The sequence below is a fragment of the Cyphomyrmex costatus genome, unplaced genomic scaffold (assembly GCF_001594065.2).
Source record: "Cyphomyrmex costatus isolate MS0001 unplaced genomic scaffold, Ccosl1.0 scaffold330, whole genome shotgun sequence".
NCBI classification, from domain to species: Eukaryota; Metazoa; Arthropoda; class Insecta; order Hymenoptera; family Formicidae; genus Cyphomyrmex; species Cyphomyrmex costatus.
The window spans coordinates 445,365-469,853 of record NW_017277451.1 but is presented as its reverse complement, the minus strand read 5'-3'; the positions used below and the strand labels follow the sequence as shown (position 1 = coordinate 469,853).

The 24,489-nt window shown below is 32.6% G+C and overlaps 2 protein-coding genes across 2 annotated transcripts; both read right to left on the bottom strand.

Annotated features, from left to right (window-relative positions):
- Positions 1-5,249: 5,249 nt before the first annotated feature.
- On the bottom strand, positions 5,250-8,123 carry Prdm13 (PR/SET domain 13). The gene is made up of 3 exons (XM_018542371.1): positions 7,863-8,123; positions 6,923-7,184; positions 5,250-6,145 (listed from the first exon to the last, which is right to left on the bottom strand). Exons 1-3 carry the CDS (start codon positions 8,121-8,123, stop codon positions 5,250-5,252), a joined length of 1,419 nt encoding a protein of 472 aa, XP_018397873.1.
- A 5,956-nt stretch (positions 8,124-14,079) lies between these two features.
- Positions 14,080-22,896, bottom strand: Rsph3 (Radial spoke head protein 3). The gene is made up of 10 exons (XM_018542429.1): positions 22,103-22,896; positions 21,321-21,404; positions 19,200-19,281; positions 18,955-19,128; positions 18,719-18,850; positions 18,417-18,620; positions 15,672-15,834; positions 15,234-15,320; positions 14,877-15,065; positions 14,080-14,097 (listed from the first exon to the last, which is right to left on the bottom strand). Exons 1-9 carry the CDS (start codon positions 22,894-22,896, stop codon positions 14,893-14,895), a joined length of 1,893 nt encoding a protein of 630 aa, XP_018397931.1. The 3' UTR covers positions 14,080-14,097; positions 14,877-14,892.
- Between the last annotated feature and the right edge of the window lie 1,593 nt (positions 22,897-24,489).

Here is a 24,489-nt window from a genome sequence, read left to right as displayed (position 1 = left end):
TCTTCACAAAGTAATACAAATTTTTTTATAGCCATTTCAGAAAAAAACAGATTTCTATTTGTATTATATACTGACGGTACTAACAATAAGATTCACATGGAGATATGGAAAAGTAAAAAATGATCATATATGGAATCTTTAAGAACTCCTTTAAAACATACTACTCCAACATATGACATAATTTGACGCCACTGTGTAGCTTTGAATTGATCACAGTCAACAAGCGATTCAACGCGGCGTGCAAATTCTCATGGGCAGTACTTTGACAGAACCTTCAATCGGTTTGAAATAATTTGGACTTGATTTCCTGATAATTTAGTGGTTTTTGTATAATTTCCGCGTAACCATGTTAAAGTTAATTTTTTCATAACTTCTATACAACACATATGCATATATTCAAAGACAACATCTTTGACCATATCAAAGGGTAAGTGAGATAATGGACTTGAGTATTTATGATGCTCTTCATCTATTTGTTGTATGATATGTACTCTTCATTTGTACGAGGCGTATGTTGAACGCCTCTAAGCACCATATATCTTCCAATAGAAAACCCGTCAACTTTACATTTTGAACATGGGGAGGAAGAACAGTGACTTTTGTGCCCTAAAATAAATGTTCTAGCTGGTACATTTGCGATAAAACATCGTAATTTTACTGAGAATTTTTTATTTTTGTAAATAATACCGCCTTCATTAAAAATTTCATGTAAATCTGAGATACAGTATTGGAAAAACTCTTCTGCATTGTAAGGTTTTTTAGGACCTTTATATACTCCTATAGTTTTTGGTACAGATTTTGATATATTAGCAATTCTGCACTGAATTGGCCAAATGTTATGTTTTCCACTTTTGTGTAATTTTGCGCCATCCGTACTAATATCAATTTCCAAAACTTCGGGAATTAATGAAAAATTTATGTGTTCAAGAGTTCGACCTAGGCATTTTTTTACCCCAATGTGTAAATGCTCTCCTGGTTCAATTTTATGTAAAATTGAGCCAGTTCGTGGAGTAAATAGCAAGGTTCGGATATCTTTAGGTAAAAATGTGAAACAACTATGAGTTCTTAAAACAGATAGAATACTATTACCAAGCACGTGATTTATATCTACTAAAATAGCTGCTAATTTCTTCTGAAAAGTTAGTTCATCATGCATAACTTCTAATCTACCTACGTTATTTACACATAAACGAGATTGATTATTTAAAGAAAGTTGTGCAGGAACAATCATTTCTTGTTCAATGCAATTTACGTTGCAATTTTTAGAAACTTGAGGTTTTATAATATTTTTAACAAGGTTTTCAAGTGAAGTGTTTATAAGATAATCCGGATTATTATCTATCAAAAGTGATTTTGTCATACTAATTGCTCTTTTTATTGTTTGTTTCTGGCGGTTTAATCTTAATCTTTGTTGCCTTTTCGAAACCGCATGAAGGGGTTTGTAGTAGCGCGAATTGTTAGTTTTTGACTTAATATGCATTATTTTGGAATCATTACATCTAGATCTGTTATTTACACTGCGACAAAAAATTAAGTACATATATGTAATTTACATACAACTTAACTTATAATTAATATGACTATACAATAGACAGAATTAAGAAGTAATACGTTAAAAACTTTCATTTCATAAAACTATACCTCTATAATAGCTGCGTTCAGCAGATTCGACAGTTGAGTGAGCTACTGTTATTGTATTCTTCTACATATAAAATTTTCATTGGATGATCTAAAAGAATACACTAATAACAGCGATCGCTCACTCAACTGTTAAGTCTGTTGAATGCAGCCATTATGACATTAAACTATACTGCAGAGGTATATATATGTATAGTTTTATGAAATGAAGTACATCATATTTTGTTAAATGTAATAAAGATTAAATATATTCAATAGCTAAACAAAAGTATAAATATCATTATTTTTATAAAACAAAAGGCTAAACACATTTAATAGACGATTAAAAATAGATAAAATATTTCTTAATGCGTATTGTAATGTATATGTTTGTACTTACTGCGTAATAACGTTACTAATACGTCGACGATTGGTCATTTATTCGACGTCATCAAATATGTCGTCTTTAAGACATCATAAATAAATGACGTCATTAATTGGTAAAAAAAAAGATGACGTCATTATTACATCTTAAATAGGTCACATGACGTCATTAATTTAAAATGACTAACTATCGACGTCAAAATGACGACAGCTTGCTAGGCTTTGCTGGGTTTATTCTTAAGCTATAGCACAGCCATGTTTTTCTCGGAATTGGGTGGAGCAATAAAATCGGGAATAAAGCAACAAATTAGCAACAAAAAAGCACTAAATTTCTGTGTAAGTTTTATTCGATTGTGCTGAAGTGGCTGTGTCAACTTAATAGACGTTAATGATTTTAGAAACAAGAATACGATTTCAAGAATAAAATATACTTCGCACAAATTTATTTTTTATTAATGCAAGTAAATATTTGTAATTAAAGAGAGTTTTTCATACTTAAAGAAAGCAAATAGCATTCAAGAATAAAAATGTACGGAATCAAGAATTTATTTTTTTCTGTGCGGTTACTATATTTTATTGATAAGAACGTGACTGTACATGGAAAATAACATTTGCTAGAATATCTAAAGATTTAGTTAGATAAAATTGAATATAATTTTGTCAGAGTAAATCAGCATGTAATATTAGGTGTGTCGAAAAGAATATCGGATAATTAATGTGCCCGTTGATTTTTGTGCAACTGTTTACTCATGCGAACTCACTCTAACTCTTATAAATAATTAAGAATTATCATTAACCATAAACGTAAAATATATGATACATATATTTAATATATGATAAAAATATATTTAAAACGTATAAAAGTTTATGAAGCATTATAGTTTTTATTTTCAACAACAACAATTTTACATTAAAATATATTAACTGATTTTATTGTAATCTATACTAGAGGAATTGGTTTAACATGCGTAAAAGCTATATTCATAAATAGGTTAATTCTAGTTTGATTAAAATTATAAAAATGTATTGATAATTTATTAATTTACATTATTTATAACCGAGAAATTTTTAATGCTGAAAGTTTAATAATTACTATGAAATTGTTAAAAATAGTAAGGAACGATATTATTTCTTAGTTTCAAAATAAAAAATATATCTTTCTATTTAACATATTAATTTTTAATTAGTTTAGAATGATAGAAAAATGTCATTGTTTACGATTATTGGTTTTTTCTAAATAATCTATAAAAAAGAAGAAGTTGAGCATATGCCACATACTAAGGTAAATGTACTAGTTAATGGACATAAACCAATTGTTGGACAAAGTGATAAAACATTTCAAATATAAAGCTTTTGATGGGTATGTACAATTTTAAATTAGTTTGTAATTAAATTTTTATAAATAATAAATTTATTTAAAGTGTTCAATTATACCAAAAGGTTTGCGGGTTATCGCCGTGTCTTTCTTCATTGTTAATGCCAACGTTTTGTGAACGTACCGTTCACTTCATCAGGGCGAGGGGTGCGCTGATTTATTTAAAGTTGTACATATCATTAAAAGCTTAATATTTACAATTTTGTGTCACTTTATCCAATGAATTGGGTCATATCTACTAACTGCCCACTAACTGGTACATTTACCGTAGTCCTTATTAGCGAATAATTATCTATATTTATATATTATTAAAATTAAAAAAGTACATACAAACGTTTCGGCCATGAATTTAACCATCTTCAGTATACAATATTAATAAAATTAATGTAATAAAAACAATAATATGTTAGTCAATTTTGTCTATGTAAACATTATCTATCGTAAACAATGGGCGAGTTTAAAACGGCAAAGCGGCTTAAGTACACTTGTCGAACGATCGACCATAATTGGTTATTAATTATAGATCCAACCAATCATATTCGATGGCAAGCGAACCTAGCCGCTTTGCCGTCTTGAACTCGCCCAATGTCTATGTTAATAGTAGCAAAAATCTTCTGCTCGATATCATACATGACTAAATTTGCTAGTACGAGCGGAAGCGGAGAACTCATTGGCATACCAAAAATCTGTTTATAAAATTTATTGCCAAATTTAAAATATGATGAATTTAGAATTAAGTTTAAAGCTATTATAAATTCATTATTTGTAATTGTCGTATATTCTTTGAAATTAGTTCCCATCTTTTTTCAATGCTTTTTATAGCTAAATCTAAAGATATGTTAATATACAATATACATCAAAACAACATCGAATGAAACTAATTTATAATCATGTTTCAGTGGTCTTCCATTTAATTTTTTCACCAACTCAAAACTGTTTTTAATATAGCCAAATTTATTTTTATTTATACTATTTTCAATAATATTTTTAAGACAATTTGCTAATGAATAAGTTGAACTATTTATACAACTAATAATTATTTTAAGTGGTTGATCTTTTTTATGTATTTTTGGTAGGCCATAAGATCTCGGCAATACACCATTTGTATTAATATATTCCACCAAAATCGCACAGTTTCCCCTTCCTATATATAATAATCATATTTTATATATTTCTAATATATTTTTATATATACTTTATATATTTATAATATATAAGGTTCCATTTAAAAAATAATTCTCGCATTGTCAATAACATCGACAATACTCACCATTCTTGATAATACAAGAGTTCCATATTAAAGCTGGGTGTTGTTCTTCCGCTGTTATATTTAATTATTAATCATAGTTCATACAATTACTATTTAAAAAAAAAAAGATCTTAGATTAAAAACAAAAAATGAATATTATACAGCCTGGAAACTATATCTTTATATGAAAAGAAAGTTCAATCTCAGAATTCTTTAACAAGTTTAAGCTCAATCTAAACTAGATAATTGTAACATCAGTAATAAAGGATAAAAATATCTTTTCGCATTATTTTAAAGTTTGACGAAATATTTAAGATATTTAAAATTGACTGATATATTATTGTTTTTATTACACTAATTGTATTAATATTGTATATTGAAGATGGTTAAATTCATGACCGAAACGTCTGTACATGTACTTTTGTAATTTTAATGATATTATATAACTATAGATAATTATTCACTAATAAGAACTAGTGTGTAGCATATGCTCGACTTTCTCCTTTTTGTTTATTTTGAAGCCACGTATTCACATCATAATTAATCTATTTATCACAGACAATGACATTCTTTACATTATAAGAGATGTTGTAAAATTCATTGTTTTGTAATTTTGGCTCTTTTTTAATCCTTGTCATTGATCTCAGCGTTGGAAACATTAGCGTTTTGCGAGTGCCAGGAATTTATGTGTCTCTCCAAGTCTCTCCTCCTGACCAAGACTTTATCACACATATTGCATTTATAACGACTCTCTCCTGTTGCGTGCAATCTTACGTGTTTGTTGAGATTACTGGGATCTCCAAATCTGTGCTGGCAAAAGTCACATTTCAGAGGCTTGTAACCTGTATGTGTCCTAATATGAATTCGCAATCCATATTTTCTCGAGTATATTTTATGACAAAATATACATTTGTATCCGGCACTACATTTTCCCATGTCGCTGGCGATTGTCTCCACTTCCGCGGGATCCTTTTTTCCGGATTCTGTCTGTACGTTGGAACGCATATAGGGCATGAAACTATTTCTGTAGACATCTCGATGCATCAGAGCATCGTAGGGTCTCAAAGTCAAATAGCGATTTCTCTCTATTATATTTTCGATAGGCGATTCGTAGGTCGATGGGCTCGGTAAAACTTCTATCGGTGGAGATTTTACTGAGGAATATGCAGGTATGGGTGAGGGACCATTTGAGGATACGGATGATAATTGATTCGATGAAGATGGCGAATCATTTCTTAACGAGCGAGTAGTAGTGTCAATCGTTCGTACTGGGTACGTTGGAATACCAATTGGTAATGCAATTGGTCTAGAAACTGGCAAGGGTTTCAACTCAAATGTGAAGCTTGTTTTAGGATATTGGTTGAAGGATAAATCCGTTGTTTGGGAATTAATGATCTTATTCGCCAGAAGCATCCAAATATAACTATTGTCCATTCGATTGCAATCCAACGCCAAATGCAGCTTTAGAGGATTTGGATGATCAAAGCAGCTGTTGCAATTATGACACATGTAAACCTTACCTGTAATCATTCAAATAACCGTCTATTATTAAATATTTTATTAAGTTTATTTAAATTTTTATATAATACATTTGTTATTTTGCACTATTATTATAAATTGTAACTTACAATTAATTTTCTAATAACGTTTTTTCGTGAGACATAATGATAATATTAAGTTAAAATTATAAATAAACGACATCGTTAACTTACATCAGCTATGCTACACTGTTTATATGATAAACAAGAAGAAAAGTTTTATTTCTTAACCTAAAATATTAATTGTAAAATAATTAGATTTTTGATATAATATATTGAGAAATGTACTGTATGGTAATTAATTTTACATTAGCATTAATTAGAAATCAGTTAATATTTAATCTTTGTTTAATAAAAGTTTAATCTATTATGTGGCTACGTGTTAAATCGCTAAAATGTTTTAACCTAATTTAGATTAAATTTTATACATAAATTAAACATTCTTACACACATTCTTGTAAATTAGATCGTATATCTTATAAATTATATAAATCAATCTAGTTTAATTTTTTCACATAAGTAATATTGGATAACATTTAATAAAATATCTTCAGTAAACTATAATACTTATATGCTTCCAAATTGTATTAGTGTAAACTATTAAACTTTTATAACTAGTAGGAATTATTAATGATAGAAAATTAATAGTTATAAATTATTAGGGATAATATTTAAGTAGAAAATTATAATTAATAGGTTTACTGATGAAAAAATTAAATTATATATTAGCTTAGAGAAACTTTTCTACGAGTCTCTTACCTTGAATATTGCAATTGACCGGTGTTAAAAATGGTATGTTCAACATAGTCAAAATACAATCTTCAAACCACATTAATAACGGCTCTCCTACTGCTATGTCTTTTATTGCTTTTAATAGAAGACCGTTATTATTAATCATAAGTAGAACGTTGTAGTTTTGGAAATCTGTCGCCAAAGTGATGATTTTCAACCAGCAAGATGGACTTATAGATCCATTGAGACAGTGAAGACGACCGTCAATATCAGTAATTTCAACAACACTCTAGAACATTAATATTTAATAGATTTTCAGTTAAAATTGAAATCTTATGAAATCTTATAATCTTCCACTTTAAACTGTCTCTAAACGAGTTGTAAATTCGTAATGTTCACTTTAAAATTAAATTCGAGATATATAAATTCGGGATCTGTGCAAATTAGTATAGCACGTATGTTATAGGTATATGTATATATATATATATATATATATATATGTATAACATTGAATATATAGTGCTTCTCTGCTTGCTTTAAAAATATAAGGCCTGGATATGTAATCATTTAATTATTCCCTAGATTTCTATCGTGTTTTCTATGCCAGGAAAAACGAAATAATTTCGATCGCAATTCATTCTGATTAATTACTCTATAATAAGTATTCTGCTGTTTTTTTCAGTTGAATATTTTACATGGTTCATTTTTCCTCTTTTTCAACATAGAGAGAAAAGAAAGATGAATAGTACAAAAACTTTATTTAATCATTTTTTAGCAAAAGCAGTAAAAAAGAATTGTTTTTGTTTAAATAATTACAAGGCGATATTGTTCTTAAAGGGTTAACGTATACACATTGAAATCATTCTCATCGATCGTTGAATGCAAAAATATTTTGTTAAAACAGGACTTTCAAAACATAAATTTAATTTTTTTTAGTTCTAAATAAAATAGAATGTTTACTACATACATGTTGAGTGATTGATATATTTCCCTCGGACAATGTACTGACGGGAATAATTTCCGTCGTGGAATTTCCTTTAAGAAGTCCAGCGGCTCGGACGAGCGGTCTGCTCATAAAGAAGTTTGGTCTTCCAATCATAGATAGATTAACATATTCTTGCACTAAGTGTTTTTGTACTTGATATTTTTGAAATAAACGTTTTTCCAGTTCTCCGCTTCTTGTTGCTGTCGTTTCGTATTCCGATACTACAGGATACATCACTTGCATGTTCCTGTTGAAAGTTTGTGTTTATGTAGAACAATTATTTTGAGAAGCCTGAGACACTTTTCCACTTTGAAATTCTCTTCATAAACTCTAGTTCTTCTTTGATCAGTCCTCTTTAATTAACTCCGGGAAACATGTAAACATTTTTTCTTTTTATATTATATATAGATTACATTAAAAATATTTAATGAAATTACACTATAACATTTCACACAGTTTCGTAAACATCCGTGTATGTTTGTTGTCACAATGCCAAGTTTTTAAAGTATACACCTTGTATCGTCGTTGGTTAATGGTCCACATGATACGAAGTTAAAATATCAACTAACTAGAAGCACATGCATGCTTTAAATCTGTACTGAGGAGGTGGTGCTTGGTTTAGTTTGATTTGGTCATTGGTTTGGGCTCGTGTATTCTCCCCTCTATCTTTCTTTACGAGTATGAGTAGATACGTAATTGTATTTAGGGCCGGCAGTAGACAGGCCCTTCGGCAACTTGCGAATCATGTTGGTGGAACTATGGAATGGGAGGAGCTAACTGGTCGAAGGTTCATTTTTTGGGGATTTTCTGCTTGCTACAAGAGATCGTCTTCCTTCTTGTTACGTGGTATTACAGGTCTTGTATATTGCCAATAAAGAAATAACATTTAAAAATTGAAATATATATTTATTGAATTATATAAAATATATATGTATATATAATATATATATTTATATTTATTGAGATAAAATTAATGTAAATATAAATTATTTTGTATAAAGTTTTATGAGTCACTCCAACCGTCCGTTTCAACGACAAGAAGGATCACGTCAAAATTAACGCTTGATATTCAATTTTGATCACTTTTTGTCACTCAAACGACCGATTGGAGCGGCTCGTAAAATTGTATCTTAAAAATATTATACAAGATGTTTTTGTAATATCTTGTATTAATGTAATTGTATAACTAATAATTAACGTTTTGGTTTTGATCATATTATTGCAAAGTGTAGTTGTCGCGATATTGATGAAGACGCAACGAAGAGTGCAATTCGCAGATCGGCAGGGTAAAAGCGGACCTTCAGTACTCTCAATAGGGCTATAAAAGCCTCATGTGAAAAGACATTGTTTGGCTCAGCTGCGACTCACTGTACGAGTCTTCATACTACCAATGCGAGGGATCGACCGAAAGGTGCATCTGAATCAACGGTTGATTAGGAAATTAAGTGGCTTATTCTTCTCGGCGGTGGTCCGAGCCGTTGATCGCGTAGGCGATATCGTTCGGATTTGTCTAATCGTCCATTGATCTTAATGCACTTAATATTTTTTGGCGCTATCTTGCTAATTCATGTTTCTTTCTCTCTCTCTCTCTCTCTCTCTCTCTCTCTCTCTCTCTCTCTCTCTCTCTCTCTTTCCCCCTCCCTGTTTCTTTCTATTTTTGTACGCAATAGATGATTTCATAAAACGCTTTTCGCCGGACATGATGTACTTGTGATGTTTTAACGATAAGATTATCGCTCATGTGATTAATCGAGTATATATACCTAATTGAATATTGATATAAATCCTAAAGCAGTATATTTTGCATATTATTTATTTTGTATTTAATAATGAAAATCTTTTAATAATGAATATAAACGAATTCTATATATACATATATATGTGATTTTGTGTATAGTTTATTTAGATATTTATGAATCGCTCGATCTTAAATTTAATCTTGCGAATTCTTAAGATACGTACTTTCGAAGCTACACGTAACTTACTAGTCTGATTCGGAACCAGAAAAGGGGCATGGTTCCTTCAGGCTGCGTACCTCTTTTATGAATGACGTGATTCATCCGCGTGTATGATGTCGGAGCAGGGAATGACACGAGTGTTCACAAGCCGCACCATCCCCTGTATCAACCCCTCCCCGATCGCTGGAAACTCGAGCACGAGTGTTTCACCATTCTATCACGCCCTAAAATGTACACGGCAAGTGTTTCCTCTGCACGATTCGTGAGTAGAAAACAGAAGTATGAAAGATTCGTACTTTGCTAGTAAAGGCGTAGTTGTTTAGGAAAATATAGGGTAAGAAATTTGGTCGCATAGGAAATATTCAAAATTTATTGAATATTTTGACTATGATACTTATATTTATTTCTGTCAGAATCTTTTTGTTAACAATATAATTAATGTAGATATAAAAGTTTGATAATTATTTGTAATAGTATAGACTAGAGTAATTAAGGAGAGAATTTAAGAAGAGAGAGTTACGTCCGTTTGATAAACATAATAGTTGCTTTCATAATGCTTTACATAATAATAATGCTTACATAATACTTGCTTACTTTGGTAAAATTAACAAATAACAACACAGGTTCATAACCTCAATTTTAAAGTGAATCTACAAGGCTTAGTATAGCACATGATTTCGATCTTGTGTAGTTTATAGGTAAAAATCTCAGTTGAAAATCTCATTTGTCAGAATGCAAAAGGAACGCGCATTTAACTGACGTCACAAGTGAGAATTGTCTGAGAATCGGTGTAAATGGAAAGCAACTATTGTAACCGTTTCTTTTTAATTAGAAGCTGCTAACGATTGTAAGCAGGTGTGTAATCACATGACGAGCACGAGTCTTTTGTTTGTCAACATTGCCGGGCAAGTGCCCGTCCCCAACCGAATCTCTGTTACTTTTACTAATATATTTCATACGCCTATCTGAAAAGTTTCTTTATTTGTTGGTTGAGAGAACTTATTGCCCTATATGAGGTACTCTCCCTGGAGGCCCCTGTCTACAAGGTTAATGGGTCTCGCATTCGAAACTCAAATCCTTTGGGCTTGAAGAAGTTTCTTTATTTTCGTTATGCCATCCACGTACTATCCTTTCTAAGGATATCTTACATAATTATAGTAGTTTAGTAAATTAATTATAATTTGCAATAATTTCTTAAACTGGTTATCGTATCGAATATTAATAATATAATTTATTTATTAATACATATACCTTTCTCGCAGTTTCTTGATAAATTTTGTTTGTCGTTCGTCCATACTACAGTGGAGGGTCGTTCCCTCTGATCGTCTTTTTCTAAAATCAGGGTGCAATTCAGACAACCGCGGAGCCAGCAAGCGAGCAAGTGTTCCGCCGTGACCAATGGGCCCTTTGCACGCATGTGTGCGCTTCCCAATGCGATATTAATATCGCGATTATCATCTACGTATTATCGCTGCACCCTTATGAGTGGGATGTTCAAAATAAGCCTACGTGGAAGCACCCCTCCACGGTCTTGTATTCGCGCACCAAGCCGTGCACCAAGCACCCGGTGTGACGATGCACGAGGAGGCGCAAGTGCATTTTGGCCTTATATACAAAAAGGACGCGATACGTACCGTTCAGTTCTAACTAGGCAATACCTTTTTCTATATTAAACATAGAGAAGTTTATAAGATAAAAAGAAAAATGAGATTAATTTTAAAAAGTAATCATTTATACGAATATAATAAATATTTTTTAGGGAGAGATAATATATATTTTTAATTATAAATAACACATTAATATCATATAATATACAGATTCCTTGAATGTTATATTATTATATTGATATAATTATTGATATTAAATTTAAACAGTATTCAAGGCGATACATCATTTCTTATGCGAATAAAAATACCGAGATTTAAAAAAGAAAATTATATTGCTTTGTAATCGATAAGATATAGAAAAATTGATATAATGCAATTGATATGATGCACTATGTTATGAACTTTCTATATTATATCGTCGTTATCGATAAATACATTTTGTATACATTTGCATGAAAATACGTAAAGGCAGTCACTAATGAAAAATATGCATGCACTCGGAATCTTTTGCCACGGGGAGACGGAACCAATCTCATTGTTCTATGTCCCTTCACTGAATCCTGAGTTATGATCTTTTGCGGGAGATGGTCATAAAGGTGATTCGTCTCGGTTCCGCAAGTGTCAAAAGTCTAATGTTATTTCCAACGAGATTGTGGCTTATGTGTTACTAGGTAATATTTGCTTCGAATCGGGCTAGTCAAGTCGACTAGTATAGCGAATTTAGCTGGATAAATAACAGTTATCTAAAGATTATCAATTAATAATTGTCTTCTAGTATTTTTTCAATTTAATTTTATATTATTTTTTGTTTCATTTGAATTATATTTTTCTGCGAAAATATGCTAGAACAATTGTTACAATCATGAGATTTGCTAACAATTATTATAATTATAAATTAATGATAATTATAATAAAGTAATTTCGCATAACTTTTATACAAAATTGTATATACAGAGAACATTTTTTATTATATTTTGGTAATTAAAAATTTTAATTAATGTAATTGATTTATTTTTAAAGAAACTGTAAATTTTTCTGCATTACATTCCACGCAAGAGAAGTCAAAGTGCACTTCCGCTGTTCACGTGCCACGTCGACATATTGCTCGCGTCCCGCAGAGTGCATGTAACACGACACGTGACCACCGAATACCCCACAGATATTCTCCATCCGAATCACGCGCCCCGCGTTTGAGAGGCAGTATTTAACCATTAGCAACTGTTTACTTGATTTTAAGAGTCAATCCAATTCACATGATTGTCGACGGGTAAATATTAAAATACAATAGCGTCTCGTTTTCACTCAAGCCAAGCGGAGATATTTTTATAAAATATAGAATTACATAATATAATATATTTTAAACATTTTTATCGCATATCAATGTAAGAGCCGTAAATTGGAAAAAGGAAAGATGTCTTGTTCGAAAAGTTACGCTGACCCGTATTTTTACAGTAGGTGTTCTTAAAATTTGCACGTGTCGTATTCGCAGCGAGAAAAAAATCACACGAAGGTGCAGATGACACGGGTCACATGATAAAATAATGTCGGAGCCCTCGTAGCATACCAGTCCTGGTGCATTGGACAACTTTTACCCCTCTTTGTTCAGCATGCGGTAGACCGCCTGCTCTCCCTCTCCTCGAAAAACACGATTCACTTGGCACACGATTTTTGTGCATATAATGCACGGTACGAAAAAGCAGTCCCCCTGCTTAATTTAATCCAATACAATATGTCCCCTTGTCTCACTCCGATTCTACCCCTTACCCGCGAGGGCTTAGTTAAAGAGGGTGGGTGGCTTTTTAAAACTGTGCCGATCTCAATTCAGCGTGAAACCTCATCCCATTACGATCGGTCTAATCCTGATTGGAGCGGACAGGTTTTTTACTCTAGTATCGATGGCCTATCACCGTGTCTAAGGGTGAATCTCAGAAATGATGTCTGATGTTTAGTGGTGTATATCGTACCTTAAATATGTGAACATAAAAGCGCACTGATATTAATGATAAACATATTTTTTTTAAATAATAATTTGCGAATTGTAAATACGTAATGTACAAGAAATGCGAAATATGTATGGGGGGGTATCAATAGAATTTTTATACATATTTTTTCTTCTTGAACTTAATATATTTAATTTTCTCCATGTTTTAACAAAGACTATTAAAAGATTCTTTAATTATTTTTTTCAATGCAACTAATTTACATACATGTAAGACGTTTCTTATTAAAGTCTCTATTACTGAAATAATAGTCTAATTAAATAGCGAATGTGAAAACACATTCGGTTTTAGTGACATAACATTTGTTATTTTTGACGTAGGAGAAATATTCTCAGCTGTGTTAGTTCTTCAGTGTGGATTAGTATGATAATCCGTAAGAATTAGAAACGAATTTTAAAACAACTGATTTGGGGGAACACATCTTATCTTGAGATCATAAGTTTTTATTAAAAATGAAAATATTCTAATTTGGAATTAATTTTTAATGATAAAAAATATATGTTTTACGTATCACTCTTTTTACGTTGTTGTTTATTTAATATGTACTTAAATTTTTTGGAACTTCGGAATTGCATGAATAAATTATATCTTAGAATGTAATCAGATTTTTATTCTTATTCTTCAAAACGTTGTGTAGCATTTCCATGTTAATCTAAACAAACAAAGTAATGACAAATTAATTTTATATAAATTATAAATGATATATTAATATTGCATAAAAATATTTTTCTTTTACAATATTGTAATACATATCATATTACAATGCGCATTAAGATCTCAGCAAAGAAAAATTCTTATATATATTATATATAGTTTAGAAAAATTAGCTTGAAATAAAAATAGGTTTTAGCAAAGCTTATATATTTTTATTTGTTGCATCTTTTTTATGTCAGCAAGAGAGATTATACCGCGTTGATTTCGAGAATCGATAATTAATTTTTGATAGGCCTTTCTCGTTCTTTCGGCGGTTACTGTTTGCGATAGGGATCGCAAGCGCTGCGATGACCTGTCAGAGGGTGCAAACGAAGGAGATGGATTTGTTGCACAGCTGTGTACACTGCTTAATGTAGAAGGTACCGGATTCGGATATTGCTTTTGTACTGGTTAAGGTAAATCCTGTTATCCAAAAGTTAACTACGTTTTGCTCATTTTCTAGCATCATTAACGTCCTGAAAACTACGATAATACAGTTAGCGAAACGAAAATTATTATCGAAAAATTACTATCAAACTATCACTAAATATTTAAGATTTAGTAATAATTGACATTTTCTATATCTCCAATCACTCCTTCAGATTATAATTTAATTTTAATTTTATTTGAACTTTTTTAGTTGAATAAAATTTTGCTGAGATTTTAATTTTAATTTATCTATTAAAATAAATCTTTATTTTAAATCTATGCGTCGTAAATATATACTGAATATCGTACCAAATTATTTATCACGCTAAATTGCGTGATTTTCCGTCGCGGGTGATTCATAATTCATGAAATTGCTATCAGTTTCACCTCCTTCCAAATTGTATACGCTTGCTAATTTCTTGTTTCTGGAAATATCGTATTCTTCGCCAAGCTGTCTGTATGTTTGCGCACGATTCTCCAAGATTTCTCTAATAATTTCTGTAAAAACCGTTGTACGTTTGCATACATATACATGTTTATTACTTATCGAAAACTATTATAAAGATAAATCTCTTTGCTATTTTATGCTCGATTTTTCAAAATAAAATTAGAGAAAGTATGCATTTTTTTTTTTAAAGACTTTACTTTTTCAAAGCTCAACCTTACCCATTAACAGTTCTCTGCTTTCAATCATGTTACCCATTTCTTTTTTTACTTCTTTCATTAACCACGGCATGAAACCTTCTTCGACATCTGAAAGTAATATTTATGGCACATTATTATCTAAATAAAGATAATTGAGCTGGGGAAGAGGAAAACAATAAAGAGAAACTTAAAGATACTAGGTGTACAAATTAGTTCGGTCCGTTTTTTATGTTCAAAAATGCATTTATTTCAAAATGAATGAACAGATTAATTAAAGTATTGTCCATCGCTGGCTACTACTATTTCTCATCTCTCAGGCAATTTTCGAATTCCATCTCGAAAAAATGACTCGTCTTTGGAGGTGATCATCTTTTGGAAAACGGACCGAACTAATTTGTACTCCCAATAGACAGAACTTTTTTTTAATTTAACAAAATTATTTCTTGTGAGCTCACGAACCAGCCTTAATTTCGTCCAGTAAGTAGCCAGACATCTGAAGACCCTCCAGAACTGAAGGTAAAAGTTCAGCGATATATCCTGTTAACAATACTGCAGCAGCAACTCGTTCCTCGGTTTCTTGTTGAGCTTTTATCGCCTTTTCATGTTGTTTCAGACGTTGATCCTGCAGATTGGAAATAAATTTGCTTTTTTAAATTTAAAATATTTTTCTTGCTTTTTTTACTTATGATAACGTAAAGAAAAGAAATAAGAGACTTAAAGGAATGCTGGAGTACCAATGGAACACTCATTTCGTATTTCTCATGCTATTTCGTTTTCTTTATACAGAATAAAAATTCCGTTCCCAGAATAAAAGGAAAAACACAAATAAATGCGGAAAAGTATAAACCGGTATGAGAATCCTCCAAAAATTTTAAATTACAGTTTTCTGTTACCATGTAGGTTTTTTTCTTCACATATATGTATATAAACGAATGCAAGGATATATCTAAACAAAAAATACTTTCCCGTATTTGACTAATTTATAAGAGTATCATGAGACCTTCAAATTATGATTTTGAAGCTTACAAGAGAAATGGCATGAGAAATACGATTTGAGTGTATGATACATAACCTTACATTCAAGCGATATATAGGATACAGCAGAACAAGAAATGTACGTAACGTTTTACTTAATGGTTTATTTAATGTATATAATGTTTTACTTAATGTAAATATTTTCTTGATGTATGTAATATTTTAATTGGGATTGAAAATCTGTTTTATCGACATTGATTAAGTTCGGCCGTCTCTCCAGCATCGCTTTAAAAGATCACAATGCCAAAATATTTAAAGATAAAAAAAAGTAAATAAACATTATCAATTCTCTTATTGGACTGCTTACATTTCAAATCGAATGAGACAATGCTTACAGCGGTCTAAGCTGGATCACGGATGCTTTTAAATAATTGCCTAAATAGACGTTATACTTACTTATACGGAATGCTAGAGATCCGGGTTCGATTCCCGGCCGAGGTAATATTTTTCGCAATACGAGGGCAAGTCAATAAATTCTTAGAAAATCTATCAGAGAGCACTCGCAGTGTCATGTCACATTACTTTTTGACAAGTAGCATCTTTCAGCTGATTACTGTCAAATTTTGAGCGGAATTCATCGAGAGATTTCATTTCTGTAGACGATTAAAGCGAACAACCTTTGTATTTTTTGCAAAATGGAAAAAAATGAGTTTCGTGAAGTGATCAAACATCTACATATGAAAGGTTTAACGCCGAAAGAAATCAAAGACGAGTTGGATAATGTTCATAGCACATCTGCACCAGCGTTTGCGAATGTATACAATTGGGTGAATGAATTAAATGTGGTCGTATATCCACATGTGATGCACCTCGTTCGGGACGTCAAATTGAGGCTACTACGCCAGAAATCATCGATAAGTCCACGATATTGTTTTGATTGATCGACGAGTGAAAGTGCGCGAGTTTGTTGAGGCCACAGACATATCACATTGATTTCAATTTTGCACGAACAATTGGATATGAAAAAGCTATCGGCAAGATGGGTGTTGCGTTTGCTCACTGTGGACCATAAGCGTGACGATTTCAAAACAATGTTTGGAGATGTTTCAACGTAATCCAGATGAATTTCTGCGTCGATTCATTACTGTGGACATGGATCCATTACTTCACACCCGAGACGAAGGAACAGTCAAAACAATGGACTTCACCGAGTGAATCAGCTCTGAAGAAGGCGAAGACCGCGAAGTCGGCCGGAAAGGTGATGGCCACAGTTTTTTGGGATGCACGCGGTATAATTCATATTGATTACCTTTCGTCGAAGCAAACGATCAATGGCGATTACTACGCAGCCTTATTGGACCGTTTCGACAACATTTTAAAGAAAAAACGTCCTCATTTGGCGAAGAAGAAAATGCTCTTCCGTCATGACAATGCACAGGTTCACACGTGCCCGGTACTGATGGTCAAATTCAACGAATTCCGCTACGAACTGCTTCCCCATCCAGCATATTCGCCAGATTTAGCCCCCTGCGACTATTTCCTGTTTCCAAACCTGAATAAATGGTTCGGAGGAAAGAGATTCACCACTAGAGAGCAGCTTACCGCCGAAACAGATATTTTGAAGGGTTGGATAAATCATATTATTCGCACGGCTTGAAAAAGTTGAAAATCGTTGAATCAAATGTATCGAGCTGAAAGGAGACTATGTTGAGAATTAAAAATGAATCGATAAAAAAAATGTGTTTTATTATGTTTTTCTAAAAAATTATTGACTTGCCCTCGTATTGTTTATTTACGTTGCCTAAATAGACGTTGTACTTATACTGATTATTGCGAAGAATATTACTAAGGCCTCGGTAGTCTAAAGGCTTAGGACGCTTGCAAGGAATGCCAGAGATCCGGGTTCGACTCCGGACCGAGGTAATATTTTTCGCAATAAAAAATTAATTATTTACAATTTTTAATAGGTTATTTAACATTATTAAGATCGATATAAGATGCGTAAACAGCATCAATAATCGTTAAATTGTTAGTCAATTTAACTCGTGATATTACTGCGGTAGTTTATTAGTGTTGCGTTTCAAGTCTGAAAAAATTTCGGAGCAACCGAAGAATTACGTATGTACGTGGTATATAAATTCACATGTAATTATTTAGAAGCACCCGTGATCCAGCTTAGACCGCTGTAGGCATTGTCTCATTCGGATTAAGAAAAAAGTCTGTAGGTACCTTTTCTTCTCGACGTCTTCTATCCTCTTCCGCTAATCGTTGTTCTTCAGCTTTTTCAGCCATGCGTAATTCATGGAATCTTCTCTGCTGCTCTTTAAGAGCAGCAATTTCCTCCTCTTCCAGAACCTCGATTAGGGCTTGTTCAATAGTCTTGCCTACCAACACTTCCAAAATTGGTTGGACTTCAGTGTCGTAGTCGAAGAGCTATAAATGTCGTGATACACAACGTTCACTCTATAGACCGATCTAATCGTAATATAAAACATCGTAATCTATTGCGATAAAATATTAAAAGCACGTACTTCCCCGGGTTCGATTTGCGTGCAAGCGTCTTGACCAACAACTTTGTCTGGATAATAGTTTGGTAGTACTGGTTTTTCCAAGAAGTAATCGGTCTGCGTGGCTACTTCGGATTCATCCGGTTTTTCTGTCAGCTTAAATATACAATATATTTATTTAAAAATTTGACACAAACTCGCTTGCCTTAATGAAACGTAATAATTAGTCGATAATTAAATAAAGAATAAATTTACTTCACCTCTTCGAGAAAAATCTCCGTTTGCACCGGTTCGTGTTTTCGTCCAGGAACTGGAGGAGGCGAACCTGTTCTGGCGACGAGTCCTCTACAAGTTTGAATTTGAGCACGTTTCCTCGCCAAATGTCTTCGTCTTGCTTCCGCTTGCCTCGCTGCTATCGATTGTTCCCCATCGATCTGGATAAATACGAATTTTATGAGAAATATTAAATTGATCTTTTATTTCGAAAAATTAGTGAGGTGCTTACAAGAGTAGGAACGGAAGCGAATGTGCTTCCTCGAGCCACTCGGCGGTCAAACATAATATTCCCGAAAGGAACTGATTGATCACTGTAAAATAATGTTGTAGGTATAGTAAGAATTAATAACACTAAACAAATTTAAAAAAGCTCAGCTGAACATCATACTAAGTAATAATAATAATTATTACAAAATCCGTCGCTTTTATGCAAGCATCGACAAGCTTTGCAAAATAATTCATATTTTTTAAATTAGATACGTATATAAAGCTATAATCATTTTAAAGCCATAATTGCCATATAATAAATTTTTTATGAATATCTAATCTCAAGTTATATTTCTTCATTTTTTATTTATTTCACCAATTTTTTTCGATGATATAAAACATAATAATTGGGAATTAAATTATATAATAGATAACTCTAGTATTTCATCAATTTTATTATAAAATTTATTATTAGTTATATTTTATTCTAATATATAAAAGATTTGTATATACATATAATTATATATACACATAAGACATATAATTAATAATAATTCAATAGTCAATAATAGTCGATGAAGTAATTCAAATTTTTCTATGTAATTGAGTTAAAATAATTTTGGGTATGTACATTTTGTATATTAATATACATGACAAAATAATTATGTACGCATATATCATTTTGTATAATACAAAAGAGTTGTAATAAAGAATATGCGTGTCACTACGCAGCAAATTATAATGTAGAAGAAAACAATTTAAATTATCTGTAATAAATATTATATTCGTGACATTTATCTGTTCGCATTTAATGAAGCATGCGTTTCAATCGCATAGCAACAAAATATCACGATATGTCTATGACCCTGTTGCACGCTAATAATTAATTGTCAATGTGTGTTTGATAACAATCGCGGCAGTGCCTAACGTGAATGCAGCAAAACGTTTATAACATATTTTTAAGTGCAGAATTCATCTAGTAGCGTTTTCGATTAAGTGACTCGACCCGACTCCGGGTCGGATTGACTTTGATCACAAGTTCGATTTGGTTTGATTTGAGATGCCATATCTGCACAGTATTATGGCGGAAGAGTTGTCTTGTCGTCTTCTGTAACCTCAAAAATTGTTTTTACATATATTGTACGAATTAAGTATATGTATAATAATCATTTATTAATTCGTATTAATATATGTAAAAACAATTTTTGAAGTTACAGAAGACGACAAGACAACTCTTCCGCCATGATACTGTGCAGATATGGCATCTCAAATCAAACCAAATCGAACTTGTGATCGAAGTCAATGGGCGCGTTCAGAGGACTCAAGTTGAGTGAGCGCTCGCTGTTATTGGTGTATTGTTCTAGAACTAAAATTCTGATTGGATGATCTAAAAGAATACACTAATAATAGCGAGCGCTCACTCAACTGATGAGTCCGCTGAACGCGCCCAATCCGACCCGGAGTCGGATCAAGTCACTTAATCGAAAACGCTATGGTACATGTATTCAATGAAAATGTTTTACAAGATTGAGTTTTTACATTTGATTACCAAGAGAATAACAGAATTACTAGGAGTAGACTCGACAGCTTTTGACATGTAGTCATATATTTAGTCTGATTATATTTCTTGGTATACCTACTAGTTATATAAATAATAAAATTAATAGAAAAGTAAAGTTAGTAGAGAGAAGTAAAAATTAATCCTCTATCTAAAGTGTAAACTTTTTTTAGTTACCTATCTTCATATTACTCTCTTCTCAGTGTTTTTTACTCATTCGTACAGCAAATAATTGAAGAAAGAAAATAGTTAAATAAAGAGCTAAGATTTACATAACAGTATAAATGTCATGTAAAACATATGTTTAAAGTTTAAATAGACCTTAATGTGACATTTTAGAGTTAATATTACTGCTGGAGAATAGCCAATTTAATCTCATTCTTGACGAATACGATTTCTATTCTATTGATAGTCAAGAATGTGGTGCACGAGGAGCGACGACAGCTTAAAGAGAAATTTGAACGCGACTAAGCGCACGAGAATAAATCAGATCGACGAGAAGAAAAAAAAGCAGGGAAAAAGCAGCTGCTATCGACTAAAAGACCAGTGATAAGTGTGGTGCCACTTGTAAGGTGTTTTCGTTACCCGCGAAGTCTCGGCAGCATATTCATCATGCCCTCGATCGGTTCCAACTTTTTCGGTAAAGCTCGCGGCGTCTGCGGGAATCTGCTAGAAAAACAATTCCTGCTCTTCTTATATACTTTTTCTTTTATTCTCGACATGCCTCTCATTATCTTTATTCACGCGTATTAATTGAATTCATAATTCGTCTTTTTCTTTTTGGAACAAAGACACCTTTTACGCTTTTAAATTTGAAACATGCTAGCAATAAGCTCTTTTTGTAAGCTTCTTTTAGTAGGCCGATCGATTATATTCCAGCAATATCTGTCATTTTTATAAATATTTAATGTTTGATGAGAATGACGTAAAATCAAAATATTATAAAATGCATATTACGATTTGCATTCATGAAAATATTTAGAATGCAACATTTTTTTTTATATCGTCACTCTGAACGATACGAAACAAATTCAATGGAAACAGGGGCGGATGATTTTTCGTGGTGTTTGAGATTAATAATTTTTAAATATCCTTAATTAAGTAGAAAGTATGTATTAGAAATGACACTCCTATTCTATGTAACATACAATTTTTAAAAAATTGACAATTGAAATGTTCTGTGAAGATATTTTTCTTATTTTTTAATGAGATTATTGCGAACAAAACATTATAATATATCTTTTTTTCTTCTCTTTTTCTCTTTCTGTATCCGCCCCTGATTGTAAGGAGACAATCACGTCACTATGACATGTCAAATGAACGGCATCTGGAACGCAATTGTGCTATGTCATCTCAGCATCACTTACGCCAGTTCATTCCTCTTGAACCTTCTTGCCTGCTCGTTCAAGGTTGAGGCGGTGGCGATGGTAGTGGCGTTCATCATACCGAGGGAAAAATCTACGGTGGCCTTTAGGGCGGCTGGACATCTGGCATTATGGCTATTATGACGTACTTCTGGTCTCTTGGTTGGCGATACTAGTGATTTGAATCTACTCTTCAGAGGACATCCGTCTGCGGCCTCTTCTTCGTCCTTTCCGCTGGGCGCTATGCCGAGCAAGGCCGCCACTTCCGGTGGCGGCATTAGAAATTCCCCCGTCTTCACGGTCGTGATGAACGGCTTCTTCTGCGGTAGGATCGATTTCTTAGGCGACTTGCGGCCTTGCTCGGCCTCGACTTGCTCTTGAAGTTTTTTCAGTTTTGCGTTCAACACCTCGTTGAAATCTTCCGTTGATAAAACAAGGCTGGGTTTAACTGTAAGTGGTCTGTCCTCAAATAACGTTAAGCTATCTTGACTTTTACTTTGATGTTTTTTCTTCAGAGGATTGGCTTGATTCGACTGTAGACTAGCCAAGACCAGATGTTCATTGGATTTGCTGATACCTCTGCGATTGCAGAGATTATTCTTCATCGCGTTCTTCATGTTTTCTAAGTTGATAAGTTGCGACGCATTCATCTCATCGTCTTCGTTGACGTGTAAAAGAGGCAGACTCGAGTCCAGGCCATCCTTCTGTAAGATTGTAAAGGCCGGCGGATCCTTCGCTTCATAATCGAAAGATTCCGCATCCGTCGACGGCGCCAGAGTCGAAATACCAGCCGGCATCCTTCCGATTTCTTTAGACGTCCGATTTTACGGCGGACATGATGAATTGGTCGACGAGAATTAAAATTGCGCGTCGTGTTTGACTTTTCGAGCGTTCCCCTTCAAAAGTTTAAAGATTACATTTTATTTGAACGATTTTACTCGTTATGCGTTTTTATTACGCAGAAGGAGGTAATTGTGCCATGAAACTTTCAAAAGCTATTATCTCAAGTTTTAGAAGTTTAGTCTATTGATCGCTCATTGATTGTCCGTATTTGCTAAGTGAGAACATGACATAGTAACTGAAACGTGAACGTGGCGTTCGTAATTATTTCTTTAATTATTCACCGGTGAAGTCACGAGAGGTCTAGCTATAAGCAAGATTGTCTAATTACAAAAATATGAATACCAGTTTTGTGATAGTTAACGGTGAGAAATCATGGCTAGAAGAAGTTTTTTTGTCAATCTTGATAAAAATACTAAAATATGAAAATTTTCGCAAATTTAATTAAGAGTGCGATAAGATATGACGAGCAATTTTATACATATGTAGATTATTTACATACCAACTTATTTGAAAACAGTTTTTATTTTTATCATAATCAAACGCACGTTATTTTAAAGTTTCGGAGTAGAAAACAAGGAAATTTCTCACATAATCGTATTTTTGTATTACAAATAAGGACAGAAAGTATATTCGTATGTTTATAATATTGAAGTTAAAACTCTTTGAAATTACATTGACTTTAATTGTCCTCTCGGTTTACATTAATACATACTGTAACAAAATTGGCGCCAAACCGGCGGTTTTGCAGCCCGCGAAAGATCGAGGAAAACGTCGTGACCGTTCACCGAGTATAGCCGCGGCATTACTGACTCTGGCTCGTGGGGGAGTTCAGAGACTGGACAATGTCCTTAGAATCGACCGATATAGACCCCACAGGCCAAGTTGCACATATATCTTCATGCGACCGGCCACTCAATAACGCTGACCATTGCGAACGTTGCGCATGCTTAAGTCTACCGACGAAGGGTGGAATATCGTCGGGGTTCTACCTGTCTAGGGAACCTGTTCGGGAACTTCTAACCCTAGCAACACTTCAAGGTGAAACCCCACTTTTGATCGCCTCAGTCTGTCGCAAAAAACGGCTTCGCATATTTGACTCATGTTCTAAATAAGTACAAACATGCGATTCTTTATTCTTTGATACTTTTTATAAAATTAACCAATTACATGTACATATATGCGTTTTTCTCACTTAGGTAACCTCTTGTCGAGGTTTCTTATTCTTCGAAATGGCTAGTTGCTTTGGTTTGTAACGGTAGTTATTTACTAATGCAAGTATGTATGTGTGTGCGCGCGTGATAAAGTGTAGGTAGAAAATGAATTACGAAATGAGTAAGGCATTTTGTTATCGAACGACTTATGCAAATAGTATACATGAAAATTTAGATTCAGGGTGTAATTAGACCTAATATGTGAATATGAACGATATTCTGTATAATAATACTTTTTTTGCAATAATATATTTAAATTACACTATAAATTACAACTTTATCATATATTATATTAATTCCAGTCTTTCATAAAAGAAATAAATTATGTATATAGAT

Coding starts and splice junctions, on each gene's coding strand:
- Prdm13 (XM_018542371.1), bottom strand. CDS start 8,123: ATGCAAGTGATGTATCCTGTAGTATCGGAATACGAAACGACAGCAACA. Junction 7,185..7,862: donor ATATATCAATCACTCAACAT/GTATGTAGTAAA, acceptor TTAATGTTCTAG/AGTGTTGTTGAAATTACTGA. Junction 6,146..6,922: donor GGTCAATTGCAATATTCAAG/GTAAGAGACTCG, acceptor GAATGATTACAG/GTAAGGTTTACATGTGTCAT.
- Rsph3 (XM_018542429.1), bottom strand. CDS start 22,896: ATGCCGGCTGGTATTTCGACTCTGGCGCCGTCGACGGATGCGGAATCT. Junction 21,405..22,102: donor TTCAAGAGGAATGAACTGGC/GTAAGTGATGCT, acceptor TTGTTTTTCTAG/CAGATTCCCGCAGACGCCGC. Junction 19,129..19,199: donor TCGCTTCCGTTCCTACTCTT/GTAAGCACCTCA, acceptor GTATTTATCCAG/ATCGATGGGGAACAATCGAT.